Source organism: Eptatretus burgeri, chromosome 12 (genome assembly GCF_056783735.1).
Source record: "Eptatretus burgeri isolate ZD-2024b chromosome 12, Ebu_testis_v1, whole genome shotgun sequence".
NCBI lineage: Eukaryota > Metazoa > Chordata > Myxini > Myxiniformes > Myxinidae > Eptatretus > Eptatretus burgeri.
In genome coordinates, this window is record NC_140972.1 from 13,796,912 (window position 1) to 13,812,383 (window position 15,472).

A 15,472-nucleotide genomic window follows, 5' to 3' on the forward strand; every position below is an offset into this window, starting at 1 on the left:
AAGTAGTACTTGCCAAAAAAAATTAAACGAATGCTGTAACTTGAGTTAGCTTTTTACAAAAAAAATTGAGTCGTGGCAGAGCCAATCAGTGAGAGCTATCTCGCGCGGGTTACTTGATAGTTACGCATGGCAAAGCTGCATCAGTTCCAACCCGACTAGTGGGTGAGCGGCTGCATCGATTTTCGAGCTTTATTTTATTCCTCTGTTTTTGTACAAGCGTGAAGTTTTTAAGTCACTTGGTTCCAGATGCGCAAACCTTTCTTCAAAGTGTGTTCTCGTAAATTGTGCAGGCAGGCAGTTGGAAATGCAAGTTTGATTTCTGAGTCCGAACCTGAACCCAGGCCACATCTCTCCATGGAGATGAGAAAGGAACGTGGTGTAGATCTGCATCCGGAGGCTGACGACAAGTTCGCATTACTGTCGCTAAAACAATCTGGCTTGATTGCACGAATCGCACCTGACACCGGTTTCTATTTGCGAACCCGAAGCGACACACGTCAAACCGGCAAATCGGGTCAGCTGATATGGGTAAAATGCCTTTGGACAGTGCTTGGAATTTGTATTTTGACCAGGGTAATGGTGGGTATAAACAAAGAAACTCGAACTGATGTTTCGTGGTCGTTGGCTTTAGATAGAAACAAATCAAGTCTGTGTGCAATGCCCCCTTTAAACAACCGTTGCCAAAGGCATGTTTTACTCATTCAGCACATGGCATTCCATAGCAAATGCAAATGTCATCGTTTGTTTTCTTTGTTGGGATTTCTCCACGAAGCCACTGAGTTTGATGTTTGTAATACTCTTCGTGTTGATAACGACATCATGTGGCTTGAGCTGCATTTTGATCCTGACCGGTCCTGTCTACACGGCACAGATCTACGATTACTTGGACAAGTTTGTGGTCGGCCAGTCATACGCGAAGAAAGTGCTCTCGGTGGCCGTGTACAATCACTACAAGCGGATATTCAACAACATGCCAGCGACGACCGGCCGGGCCAACGCGGAGGGGCTCGACTCCAAGCAGGCAGCTTCTCCTGCACGAGGTGCAAAGCGTGTAACGCGGTTTGATGATTACACACAGGACCGTTGCATGAATGATTTTATGTACGTCATGCTGCTCTGTAACAGTATCAGTGATTGGCCAACGCAGCTCGGCTTTCATTTCCTTGACCAGTTACTGCACGGAAATATTAGTTGTAGGCTAAACAAGTTAATTCAAACGAACGCTGTCTCGACACGTCATTTCGAACAACATTACGGGTTTGAGAGACGAAAGCGCGTTTGGCCTATTTATCGTTTTCACCTCAGCCGTACTTCTTTTGATAAATTGTCTTTTTCTCAAAAATTTGTGCGGAAGTTGAAGGAGACCATTTGTGCTTCATATGTGCACTGCTGACATGATGTGTAAAGTTAGTGTATTTTTCATTGATATTTTTCCCTTTACCAACGATTCCGATTTGAGTAGCTTATCCGTGGCCTTGTGTTTTTCACACTCCCCCTCACCGTGCTGTGCACAGAGCTGGACGTGAGGCGGAGAGAGGATGACTACAGAATTGCAAGTACGTCATGCATTCCTCCTTTCAGACCCCCTTATGCAATTGTTCGTTCTTTCATCATCTCCAGTATCGAGCGACAGTTTTGTCCTTTTTTTTTTTTTTTTTTTTACAAACGTTTTTATTTTTATATTTTTTATTTTTTTAGAACTACTTTGTTTGTTGTCCGTTTTTAAGTTCTGTATGAGATGTCACAAACTTAGAAGCACATTTCTTCGTCTGATTGCTCTTGTGCCTTACAGGCAGGATCATGGAATTGTGGAACATACGAGGGTTGGCTATTTTATTCTCTCGATGGATGGAATCGACAGGACGTTGATCGGCGTTTGCACGCTGCCGTGGGAAGCGAGGAGAAGCTTTCGTTTTGGGCAATAACCCTTCGTCGGATCCTCTTTTACTGCAAGGGGTTAACACCCAAAATGTCAGCTCTTCCTTCCTTCCCACGGTGGTTAGCGTACTTTAATCGACATTCTGTAGATATCACCCGTTGTTGTACATGTCCGCTGACTCAGAACGACACTAGCCTTCACCAGAAAGACGATGTCTCCATTCTAATTTATTCCCTTGCATTGAGATGATAGATTGTCATAACTCGTCACCTTATTTTACACCTTTAGTTCTTTGAATGTCTTGTTGCTGCTCCGATTGCAGAAGTGCTATTATATTTAGTGATTTGATGTAGTTTTTATTTCGAAGCTTCTCTGTCGGACCAAGTGAAAGATAACATTGCGCAGAACATGACCATGAAATAAGTTTCACATCAAAATTTAACAATATAGACAACAGTTTAAAACTTTATTCATGGCTTTGACAAATTTGCAGTATTTATTATTCTTGGCACCTCTGACATGAGCAAAGAAAAATGCGATAGCAGCCAATTATTAAAATACTTTTTACTTTCAAGCCCCTCCCCCACATCTGCCAAAACTCTGCTTGTAGTGCATGTGATGGCATGAAAATCTTTTAAATGCAATCTTCCTCTTTCATATGTAGCACAAGGCTGTGGGGTAGCATCTTTGGCTGAGGGTGCGGCTGTGCCGCTGATGCAATGCCCTGCCGTAGGTCAGGGCAGGAATTTGTAATTTGTTCAAGGTGCCGGTGATAGCTCGCTTACCCTTCACGAAGGCTACTGTGGGGTCTTTAACGTCCACCAACGAATGCCGGCTAGACAAGATGCCTTTTTGACCGTCTATCCGAAGGACGGCACACACATTGATGAATCTCCTTGCCCGTGAAATGCCAGGATTACAGTTTATAGGTGGACCAAGATTCAAGCCCAGGCTACACAGCGTAGAGGTGATTGTGCGCACCTCTCGGCCATCCTACCAGTCCTTAAATGCAGTATGTATCCTTTTTGAATACAATTTCTTCCAATTTCTTTATACACTAGAACGACACTCGGTGGAATGCATACCTCTGCCAGGCTGAACAGGTTACGTTTTTAGTCCACTGGTTGGCATGATATGCATCCGGACCTTATCCAAAATTTAATCGGATTATTCTTGTTACCTACCCAACTTATTCACAAAGTCTTGTCAGAATCCGTCCATAACTTTTTCAGATGTCATTCTCACAAACAGACAGGTGTGAAAACATAACCTCCATACACCTTTGGTGGCAGAGTTAATTAACTTATTTTGTTTATCCCACCAAAAGTCATGTGACAACACCCCTACCATGTACATTTGATTTGCTTAACAGCAATATCCAGAACATTGCTCAGTTGCACAGCATCTGCGAGGAAGTCGTCAGTGGAGTTCCAACGAATAATTGATAATTGTCTGTCAGAGTGGTCGTCAGCATCAGGATGACTTGAATGGTTCGAGTCATTCCCAAAATCTACATTGGAGGTTATCATGAAGCACAAAGAAATACCAAGCCTTACCTTCGATTGGTGAATGAACAAAAGTCACTTCAATTGTACTAAACTTCGTTAACTCCGTGTGTGCACGTATGTCTGAACCATGAGAGTCAAACAGCTTGTGTGATCTCCACCAAATTTTGAACAATTTGTGCTTGTGCACATGGTTTGCTGACCTCTGCCGGAGGGAGTAGGTAACCCTGCGATTAGTCATTAGATGAAATGGAAATTACTCCATTACATTGAAACCAAAAAAGGTTCATTTGTCGTACGTTCATTCAAATGTATCTGTCCTTCCAGGGGTGTGACAATGCCATTGATGCAGAGCCCCCAAAACACACACGTGCGCACACACACACACACACACACACACACACACACACACACACACACACACACACACACACACACACACACACACACACACACACACACACACACACACACACACACACACACACACACTCCTGCAGGGTCGAGATGTGAAACCACACGAAACAGCTGAGAGGCAAGTGTGCACACCTTTAGGCTATCCTGCCAGATAATATTTAAATATGTGGTGAAACGTGACTTTAGAAATGAGGTAATTCGCCACAGAATTCTCGGCGCACATGCTCAAAAACCCCCCAGCGGCAACGGCCATCAGGACAGGGAATGTATACCATGCGTGTCAGATATGGATTGTTACCTAAAATTGCTCACAAAGCTCGTAAAATAAGCAAAAAGTACTTGAGATAAACAGCTCAATGAAAGAGTTTTGAGAAATTTCTGATGAACTCGCCCAAAAAGTTTATATCTTGCAGCCCACATTGCAAAAAAAGAAAAACAACCCGACGATGTGGGCCCACGCAAGGCCCGTGGACGGGCTGTGGACCTCCCCGGCCATCCCCGTCAGTGAGTGAACTTTGAACCTTGCAGGATTACCTCGTGTAAACCTTGTAGTATGGCGTTCCGGTGTAAAAGAGATCGTATGAAGGATTGAAGTGGGAAGGAATGAAGGGAGAGGGGAAATGAGGGAGAAAGCAAGAAGGCAAATGGCGTGTTGACGTGCTGTGGCGTGTGGAGTTTGATTAAAGCTTGTCTGAAAGGAACAAGTTTTCTGGCATGGAAGAACATTACAGGCATGCTTGGTGATTTATTTAATGGACGTCTGCAATCTTAAAGACGATGTTAATATCAACATTCAGCAAGACGTCCCAGAGGAGAGGCTGTATTTGGTTTGGGTGATTCTTAACACCGATGGGAAGGCCATATTTGGGGCTTTGTAATGCACAAAGTAAGTTTAAAATGATGACACTTACTATTAATCATGTTTGGGAGGTAGTGAGGAAGCGGAGAAGTGTGAGTTGTATGGACTGTTATACAGTGGGGAGAACAAGTATTGATACACTGCCGATTTTGCAGGTTTTCCCACTTACAAAGCACGTAGAGGTCTGTAATTTTTATCATCGGTACACTTCAACTGTGAAAGACGGAATCTAAAACAAAAATCCTGAAAATCGCATTGTATGATTTTAAAAGAATTAATTTGCATTTTATTGCATGAAATAAGTATTTGATACATCAGAAAAACAGAACTTAATATTTGGTACAGAAACCTTTGTTTGCAATTACAGAGATCAGACGTTTCCTGTAATTCTTAACCAGGTTTGCACAGACTGCAGCAGGGATTTTGGCCCACTCCTCCATACAGGTCTTCTCCAGATCCTTCAGGTTTCGGGGCTGTCGCTGAGCAACACAGACTTTCAGCTCCCTCCAAAGATTTTCTATTGGGTTCAGGTCTGAAGACTGGCTCGGCCACTCCAGGACCTTGAGATGCTTCTTACGGAGCCACTCCTTAGTTGCCCTGACTGTGTGTTTCGGGTCGTTGTCATGCTGGAAGACCCAGCCACGCCCCATCTTCAATGCTCTTGTTGAGGGAAGGAGGTTGTTGGCCAAGATTTCACGATACATGGCCCCATCCATCCTCCGCCCTTTACGGTGCAGTTGTCCTGTCCCCTTTGCAGAAAAGCATCCCCAAAGAATGATGTTTCCCCCTCCATGCTTCACGGTTGGGATGGTGTTCTTGGGGTTGAACTCATCCTTCTTCTTCCTCCAAACACGGCGAGTGGAGTTTAAACCAAAAAGCTCTATTTTGGTCTCATTAGACCACATGACCTTCTCCCATTCCTCCTCTGGATCATCCAGATGGTCATTGGCAAACTTCAGATGGGCCTGGACATGTGCTGGCTTGAGCAGAGAGACCTTGCATGTGCTGCAGGATTTTAATCCATGATGGCGTACTGTGTTACTTATGGTTTTCTTTGATACTGTGGTCCCAGCTCTCTTCAGGTCATTGACCAGGTCCCGCCGTGTAGTTCTGGGCTGATCCCTCACCTTTCTCATGATCATTGAGGCTCCACGAGGTGAGATCTTGCATGGAGCCCCAGACCGAGGGAGATTGACTGTTATCTTGAACTTCTTCCATTTTCTAATAATTCTGCCAACAGTTGTTGCCTTCTCACCAAGGTGCTTGCCTATTGTCCTGTAGCCCATCCCAGCCTTGTGCAAGTCTACAATTTTGTCCCTGATGTCCTTAGATAGCTCTCTGGTCTTGCCCATTGTGGAGAGGTTGGAGTCTGATTGATTGAGTGTGGACAGGTGTCTTTTATGCAGATAACGAGTTCAAACAGGTGCAGTTAATACAGGTAATGAGTGGAGAATGGGAGAGCTTCTTAAAGACAAAACTAACAGGTCTGTGAGAGCCGGAATTCTTACTGGTTGGTAGGTGATCAAATACTTATTTCATGCAATAAAATGCAAATTAATTATTTAAAAATCATACAACGTGATTTTCAGGATTTTTGTTTTAGATTCCGTCTTTCACAGTTGAAGTGTACCGATGATAAAAATTACAGACCTCTACGTGCTTTGTAAGTGGGAAAACCTGCAAAATCGGCAGTGTATCAATACTTGTTCTCCTCACTGTGTGTGTGTGTGTGTGTGTGTGTGTGTGTGTGTGTGTGTGTGTGTGTGTGTGTGTGTGTGTGTGTGTGTGTGTGTGTGTGTGTGTGTGTGTGTGTGTGTGTGTGTGTGTGTGTGTGTGTGTGTGTATATATATATATATATATATATATATATATATATGTATGTAATATGGAGATGAAAGTGTTCTGTTGAGAGCCACATGTTGTCCATGAGAGGGGAGGAGTGGAGTTGGCCTTGGATTGTTGGCCTTGGATTGTATAGGCAGACAGTTTGTAGAGCAAGGCAGAATGCCAGACTGTATCAAAAACTTGCGATTTGCCCAGAGAGACTGCCCTGACCTCATGTCTGATATTGAGGTCCTCCATCCATTGTTGGGAGAAAAGAAGCAGCATGTCAAAGGTAGATTGACCTGGTCTGAAACCAAATTGATGATCTGAGATGAGGCTGTTGGAGAAGAGGAATGAATTTATACCAACTCGCTGCAATGATGGATTCCATGATCTTGCTGATGATTGTAAGCACAGTAAGCTAATTGGGCTGTAATTGAGGGGATTTGTTTTTGCACCTTTTTAATGTAATGCTGCGATGTTGGCTGATTGCAAGTTTCCCAGGTGGATTTAGGAGACTCGTCCTGAAGTTTTAAATAATAATGATAATAATAATAATAATTACAATAAAAAAACCTGCAAATGCACAAATGGGGAGGCAGATTACATTTTACGACCCGCGAATAGCGAATCCGCAAATAACGTAATACGCCAGGATATATTTTGTTTGATTCTGGGGCCCCAAGAGAGATTATACCAGATTTTTGCAACCACAGGTAAAGGGGGGGGGGAGAGGAAGAGGAGGGTGTGTGTTTGTGTGTTTCACTGCCACTGCTTGCTTGTACAAATAGGAAATGATAGGAACTCCGCACCTCTCATCCACAGATATTTGTCATATTTCTGAGAGTCTGATTTGCATTCAGGAACAGATCAATTACTGTTGGACCCCACTATTCACGGATTCGCTACTCGCAGACCCTGTGTATTCGTGGTTTATAAAATGCGACCCGCTTCGACATTTGTGGCACTGTGCTTCACGTATTCGCATTTTTTTTCGAATTTTCATGGGCATATTTGTGTTTTTTTTATTACTAGTACGTGCCCGTAAAAATAAATAAATAAATAAATAAATAAATATTCAAACCGCGAGCAAGAAACAACAACCACACAGGCCTTTCTTCGCTCTTGCGTGCCCGTACATGCGTTGCCTGGAAGTTCGCATATCGCAGTTATGATTATTCGCAATTTAGTTTTAATGGCCAATTATTCAATTAGCGCCAACGTATTTTGCCTTATCGCAATGTCGTCACAAGGAAAAACAAAAAGAGAAGAGAAGAGAGGAAAAAAAAATTACTTCAATCATGATGTCATAGCACAGTGTCCTGTCATTGGTTGGTAAATAAATGGCCATAACTTGGGAACCACTTGTCCGATTAATATTAAACCTTGAAAAGGCACAACCACAGGGCCCCAGCAATATACCTGGCAAGTTTCAATGAGATCGGACCAGTAGTTGTCGAGAAACAGCGGTCACACACACACACACACACACACACACACACACACACACCTGGAATTATAGATAGATGAGGGCTTGTTCCTGCCTGCAACTCCAGGCCGATCAGGGCCATATCAGCGACAGCTAAACGTGATAAACGAATGATGAAATCGGGTGTTAGAGGATTCGATCATCAGATGCACGTTCGAGTCCAACGCTCGAACCACTCGAGGGCCCCGAAGGGCCCGGGAGAGTTTCCATTGAATGTAACGATATGGATTCCAGACCACCTTGTAACACGAACACATCATGGATTCTGTGATGTTAAAAACGTCCAAAAACAAAAGCTAAGACACATAAAATCGATTTATAATATTATACTTACCAAAAACATCACAGCGGAAGATAATTTGAACTAAAAAAGCTAAAGTCTTCTGCAGATTAAAGCGGATTGTCTCTGCCACACTCAGAAACAGCTGAAAGTTCACAAGTTTAACCATACTTTGTAAATGGCGGCTCGTGATGCGGAAATAGGAATTAGCCAATCAGATGTCTCCTCCAGTGAAAGGCAGACACAATCACACGTCACGAGGTGGACAAACGGTCACCATGGCAACACATGAGGCAGAAAAAACAGTTTTCGATAATCGCGGTGCCGCAGACGCAGTGTGACGCAGACGACTTGATTTGATGTCATTACACCTGCCAGAATGGCACATACATCGACCCACACTTTGGCCGGCCATTTTTGGCCTTGCGACAATTCTAACGGATGAAATATACAACCCTCGTATAATGATACTTGTTTTGTAATAATAAAAAGTTTCCTTGCTTGTCATGATAGCACATGCTGTGTCGCTCGCTTCCCACTGATCGCTTGGCTGGTTGCTGCAGTGAAGCACTGGCCTATGTTATGCGTGTTTTGAAGGGCTTAACAGGGGTAGGAAGGACAGGCTAGAGTGGAAGGAAAAACGCCGCCACACCATTCGGGGTGAGGGTTGTTTTGCTACTACAAACACACGTTGATCATATAATTTCCAGGATAACTTGTGCATGAGTGTTCCATTAAGATCACATTGATGGATGTTTGGGATTTTTCCCATCTGGAAGAAATGTGTGCAGTGAGAGTCAACTTGGATTATTACCATATATATAGATATATATATATATATATATATATATATATATATATATATTTTTTTTTTCTCCATACTTTGAAAAGTACCTCCACATAGGTGTTTGTACCTGTTGATTGTGGGTTTTTTTTTTCATGAAAAAGATGTGATGTCTGTAAAATGTTTTGTTTTAGAATTTCGTTCGGCGTTAAAAGTTTGATACAGTTGAGCACACAAGGTCCATCGGAGTACGGGTAAGTTACGTGCGCCCTTTGGTTGTCATGTGTCGACGAGAGGCCAACTCTTGTGAAGAAACGAGGACCATGCTTACTGCAGTACATGTTTGGTTATTGGTTGTTAAAATAGACAATAATAATAAGTAGAAATGTAAATGTAATCCGTTGGTATAAATATAATGGTAACCGATACACCCACCATGACACCAACCAATTTCACCCACACCACAACCACGAGGTCATACACCCTCCATGACACCAACCAATCTCACCCACACCACAACCACAAGGTCATACGCCCTCCATGACAACCAATCTCACCCACACCACAACCATGAAGTCATACGCCCTCCATGACACCAACCAATCTCACCCACGCCACAAGCACGAGGTCATACACCCTCCATGACACCAATCGATCTCACGCACACCACAACCACGAGGTCATACACCCTCCATGACACCAACCGATCTCATAGACACCACAACCACAACGTCATACACCCTCCATGACACCAACCGATCTCACCCACACCACAACCACGAGGTCATACACTCTCCATGACACCAATCAATCTCACCCACACCACAACCACGAGGCCATACACCCTCCATGACACCAACCGATCTCATCCACACCACAACCACGAGGTCATACACCGTCCGTGACACCAACCGATCTCACCCACAACACAACCACGAGATAATAGACCCTCCATGACACCAATCTCACCCACACAACAACCATGAGGTCATACACTCTCCATGACACCAACCAATCTCACCCACACCACAACCACGAGGTATTACACCCTCCATGACACCAATCAATCTCACCCAGACCACAAACCCAATGGAAGGTGAAGGGAGGGCTGTTCACTTTAATTTATTTGTTTGACAATCGCAATACGTGAGGATTTTGAAAAATTATTTCGGGGGTGGGTGGTGGGTGTGGGGGGGGGAGGACAACTAAGGGTTTTATTAACACAGATGATCTGTTGTCACTTGACAACACCAATGACTTTAGAGAATCAATATCAAGATAACTAACCAGCACAACATGCACGTAACACCAAATTCAGGTACAGTCTTCCTTCCATTTCTGCCGATTTCCCTCTAATCCTCTGTCTCCACTACTTATAGATATCTAACGAGTTCCATTTCAAACTTGTATATTGCTCCTGGTGCTACCACTTTCCCAGGAAGACGTGTGTGTGTGCGTGTGTGTGTGCGTGTGCGTGTGCGTGCGCGTGTGTGCGCGTGCGTGCGGTACCTCTGTCTTCACTCTCCCCTTATTTGCTCTCAAGTTATACCTCCTGGTCCTGTTGCTGTCCAACCTGGTAGAAAATGTTCCTGCACCTAATTATGTCAATGTCTTTCATTATTTTAAACATTTCTATGATAGATACTTGCAATCACCTCCTTTATGAATCAAAAAGTCCAGTCTCCTTTCGCCGCTCAGCTGAAATTTGTATGTAAAGCGCTGGTTGCCAGCTTCAAATGGATAACACTGTTCAACATATGACTGTGATAACAAAAATAATGTTTATTTCCTGGAATTACAGTATATTCTTTTTTAAACTTGACTTCAGACTTACTATAATGGAGCAAACGTGGACGTCACCGAAAGTCTAAAAATTATGACCCGTGGCATAAATAGCACCACCTTTGGGGGTGACTGGTATTACAAATTATCTTCCTTTATCCTCCGATTTCGAGGATGATATGTTGCAACATATTGCCCACCAAAGGTGGGCCGAGAAGGGCACTCTCACCTGGAAGGAGGGAGGACCCGCGAGCTGTCAATCAGTTTCTTCTTGTTGAAGTGGATCCACAAATTGAATATAACGGAAAAATAAATCTTACAAGATGAATCAAACACACACACACACACACACACACACACACACACACACACACACACACACACACACACACACACACACACACACACACACACACACACAGACACATACACACACACACACACACACACACACACACACACACACACACACACACAGTCATGTGACTATATTTAACATGTACGTTTTCTTCTTCGTCATGGTGAAGGGTTTCCATGCCACAAGTTGTACCAAGAGATTCGTCAAGTTGCATAAACCTGAGAATATTTTGCCACCTCTTATTATTATGAATCGTGTCACCACCGACAACGTCCACGACACCACCTTGGACCGGAATGGTTCAGTTCACCCACACTTTTATCGGTCGTCAGGTGGTGGTTATTTTATGATTGGCTTCTCTCAGTGACCCCCAAAGCTTCAGCGTTGACACCGTTTCAACGTGGCATCAACCTCGTGATCTTTGGGTGGTCTTTGCGTGTCTCTGTCCTCAACTGTCGCTCTGTCCCGTTGCGACCGCCCACAGCCTGCCACACAGTCCTGCTGGAGGCTCGTCAGAATGAGGGTAGTATTATAGTTTTTCCTGGGACGGCACTCGGTAGAGCACAGACCTCCATCATGCTGAACAGTTTACCTTTCGTATCCCACTGATAGGCCAGATCCGCATCCCGACCTGAACCAAAATCTAATCGGCTTGTTCTTGTCATCTCACCAACTCGTCCACACCTAGTTTTGTCATAATCCATCCACAACTTTTGAAATTTCATGCTCCCAGACAGATAGGGGTGAAAACATGACCTTCGGTCACAGAGGTGATAAATAATTAACTTGTTACCGCAACAAGCTGAGGGTTCAAAATTGAACGGTCTTTGAGGCCTGCTTTGTGGGGTGTTTGAAAAGTTGTACAAACTTGGTACTCCGAATTGTCCAATGACCGTCGTAAGGTACAATGAGTGAACATAAATACAAAATTCCTATTTGTTTCAGCATGAGTCACATTTGCTCTACGGCTAGGATATGGCGGCCGTACCCCCCCCCCACCCCTGATTTGACAGAAACGTGCGACGGTCGCAGAGTTTCTGAGGTGGCCTCAGGGTGGCCCTACACCGTATGGCTATCTTTTACAGGCCGGAGGGGGTCTCCGTGGAATTAAAGCGCGAAGTTATAACTTTTTTCATTTCCAGGTTGGCCGTAGCAATTTGACAAGCCGTAGCCATGACGTAGATGTTCCACGTCGACCATACGTAGGGCATACGGTGGGCTTGCGTTATTCGTGCGGCTGCCGTAGGCTCTTATTAATGAAAAATGAATTTTGCCAACCCCCCCCAAAAAAAATTACATTCGCCTTAGGGCCCCCCTGCGGTCGCCTTGCGGGCACCTTGCGTCTGCCTTGAAAATTCTATGGCAGCCGCAGGGACGCCCTAAGGTCATCGTGCGACATCAAATCAAAGAGCGTACGGCACCCCCATGTTTTCGGTCTCCACAATTTCTAAATACCCTGTGCGGCTACCCGAAAAATAAAAACATATGTGACTGCTACATTGTGTGACCATGGAAATACTGCGGCCGCCCTATAATTGCGAGTGGCCATAGATTTTTTTTAGACCCTATGGCCACCGAGCCAAATGTGACTGAAGCATTAATCACATGTGCTGGTTTATTGAGAAATATTTTATTTATTTATTTATTTTAAACGCATGCTATATCTCGGACAATGATCAATATCTCATTCGTATATCTTTTTGAACGCCCCACTGTGGCAAGAATGTCTCCGAGTCGGGAGCTATTTGCGTGGGAATTCCTTCACCCAAATTCCTACAATTCCTAATGGCGAACCTCGTTGGGTCAATTTGTGGGTCAACGCTGCCTTGCAGACCGGTAGAGCTACAGGTGGAGCGATTTTTGATGTTCAGAGCTAGTACGAAGGCAGAATCGCTGAGATAAATTTAACGGAGTCTGAGAGAGCCATGCCATATCGAACGCCGATAAAGACGATCGACGTGTGGAAACGGTGAAATATCGAAATGTTCGACCGCTATCAATATTGATAAAATCGGTTTTACGAATCCGAATCGTAACCATCTTGACCGCTTTACCACTCAACATGCCATTTGGAACCGTCGCCATGGATGATGGTGAGCGTGTGAAGGCTTTTTCGTCAAATAGCAAGCAGTGATCACTGGTGGTGGTTCTTGCTCTTTCATATGCAGCACATGGCTGCGGGTCGCATCATTTGCTGTGCCCTGTAGGTGAGGGCAGATATTTGTAATTTGTTCAGGGTGCCGGCGATGGTTCACCTACCCTTCGCGAAGGAGACCGGGTCTTCAATGTCGACCGACTAATCCCGGCAGCCGGGACGCCCGTTTACCGTCCAAATGCTGCGTCCTGACCGCGAAACACCAGGATCACAGTTTACGGCTACGTTTGGATTCAAACCCAGGCAAGACGGACGGCTCAGAGTGGAGTGTGCATACGTCTCGGGCTCTAGGCCAACCTTGCAACCCCTCACTGGTTTCATAGAGGGAAATTATGGAAAAATGCCACCTCTGCAGTTTTAAAGGAGTAATTGCATCACCAACAGAAGAGCTCTGTGAAGTCCATGTTTATTTTGTTTCACTTGTCTGTCCAATTTGTGTTCAGCTCGGATTACTAACTGAGTGTCTTTCAGCTTTATTTGGATGGTAGAGATGTGTCTAAATCCCCTTTGTGTGTATTTGATGTTTCCCCTCTAAATTTGGCTCTTGAAGCACGAGCATATCCACTATTCCTTCCTCCTTCATCTTTTATAACATTCAATCTGAGGTTACATTCATCATCCAACTCTTATAGCAAGAGAGTGAACACCCACAGAGTCGTTTAGCATACGTTATGTCTATGCCGTCCGTGAGTCTGCGTACCTGTGACAGCTCTCTTAACCGTCTCTTAAATGTCTTTGCATCGTACGAAGCATATATAGTTGTTTTTTTTTCCCCTCCACCTAATAAGGGATTGTGCTGCTCATAGTCTGGAAGTCGGTGCCTTGTTCGTCAGATGGTAACTGGCATCATTAAGGTCTGTTTACTGGCATCATTAAGGTCCACTGTAGAAACCTTAAGCAGAGGATTAGGAGGTAAGAATATTATAATTTGGGCGAAGTCACACACTGGCCTAGTCTTTAGAAATCCTTTTTAAGGGTATGATGTCCACAAGCGAGTGCTTTGAGACGAGGCTTAACACTCTCTCCAAATGACTGGGAACTCTGTAATTCAATGATCTGCCTGCAAAGCACCAGAATGACGGTTGGTTTACGTTTGGGAGTCAAAGCCATGTTAAATGACTCCGAGGCAAGCTTGCAACTCCTGAGATATGCTCCCATGCCCCCCCCCCCCAGTCTTCCTCTGTTAAGGTTGAGCTTTTGTCTGGGACATTAACCTTTGCTATGTTGGTTCCAGAGCTGCTGCAGATAACAGGCATTGGAATCCATGGGAACGCTCTTGGGGCTTCCTCCAACCCACCGAACGGCGCCACAGCGGCAGAACAAGAAGCTGATGGGCGAGAGCAGCGTGCTAGCGATGTGTTGGACGCCACCACCCACGACATCCGTTTGGAGAAAAGCAACATCGTTCTCTTGGGTCCTACTGGATCAGGTGCACACCTATGCGTAATTGTACTCGAGTATGGAATATTAGGCGAAGGATGTAGCAATGGAGAGGGTTATTTACTTCTCGTCATCAAAAATACCTTCAAACAATAATGTATGTTGTCAACAACAAGTTGAACAGGGTACAGCTGATGTTTCGAGCTGTTCGGCCTTTGTCGGAGCAAAAAGATGTTCAGTAATCTTATGAATGAGAGCGCTCAGTTCATGAATCATGATCCGCACACTTTAAAAACATAACAGGGATGAGATTGTAATCGTGTCTGTCCGACCGTCTCGCTCTCTCCTCCGAAACGGTTGTGCAAACATTCACCAAACTTGGTAATTATGATCACCACATGGCAAGTCGGTGCAAGAGCAGTATCATTTTGGCCCCGCCGCCTGGTGCGGTGTCAAAATGTCAAATGCCAAAAAAATTACAAGCACATTTTATAATGAAACTTTTTTTATATACAATCGACACTGGGAGCCGCGTGAAATATGTAACCATTTTTTGTGTCTGACCCCCGGTTCATGACCCAGGGGGTGGGGACTTGGGGTCACAGGGGTCAAAACAAGATTCTTTTAAACTCAAAATTTGATATTGGGTCAATCGTGGTGGAACTTTTTGCCATCTTTCAACTTTGCCTTACGTGGAAAGTGTGGGGATTTGAGATGACACGCCAAATGACTTCGCTGTAACTGTTCTTGTTCGGATTG

At 44.4% G+C, this 15,472-nt stretch overlaps 1 protein-coding gene across 9 annotated transcripts in view; it reads left to right on the forward strand.

Annotated features, from left to right (window-relative positions):
* The window catches only part of CLPX (caseinolytic mitochondrial matrix peptidase chaperone subunit X), an 80,370-nt gene that overhangs the window by 39,613 nt on the left and 25,285 nt on the right, over positions 1–15,472 (forward strand). For 7 of the 9 annotated variants that reach the window (XM_085849592.1, XM_085849599.1, XM_085849597.1 and 4 more), the window contains 4 exons: positions 872–1,040; positions 1,515–1,556; positions 8,852–8,914; positions 14,568–14,762. In XM_085849592.1, coding sequence (XP_085705718.1) covers positions 872–1,040; positions 1,515–1,556; positions 8,852–8,914; positions 14,568–14,762 — 469 coding nt within the window. The remainder of the gene's footprint in view (positions 1–871; positions 1,041–1,514; positions 1,557–8,851; positions 8,915–14,567; positions 14,763–15,472) is intronic. The other 2 variants (XM_085849600.1, XM_085849598.1) reach the window with 1 other exon arrangement.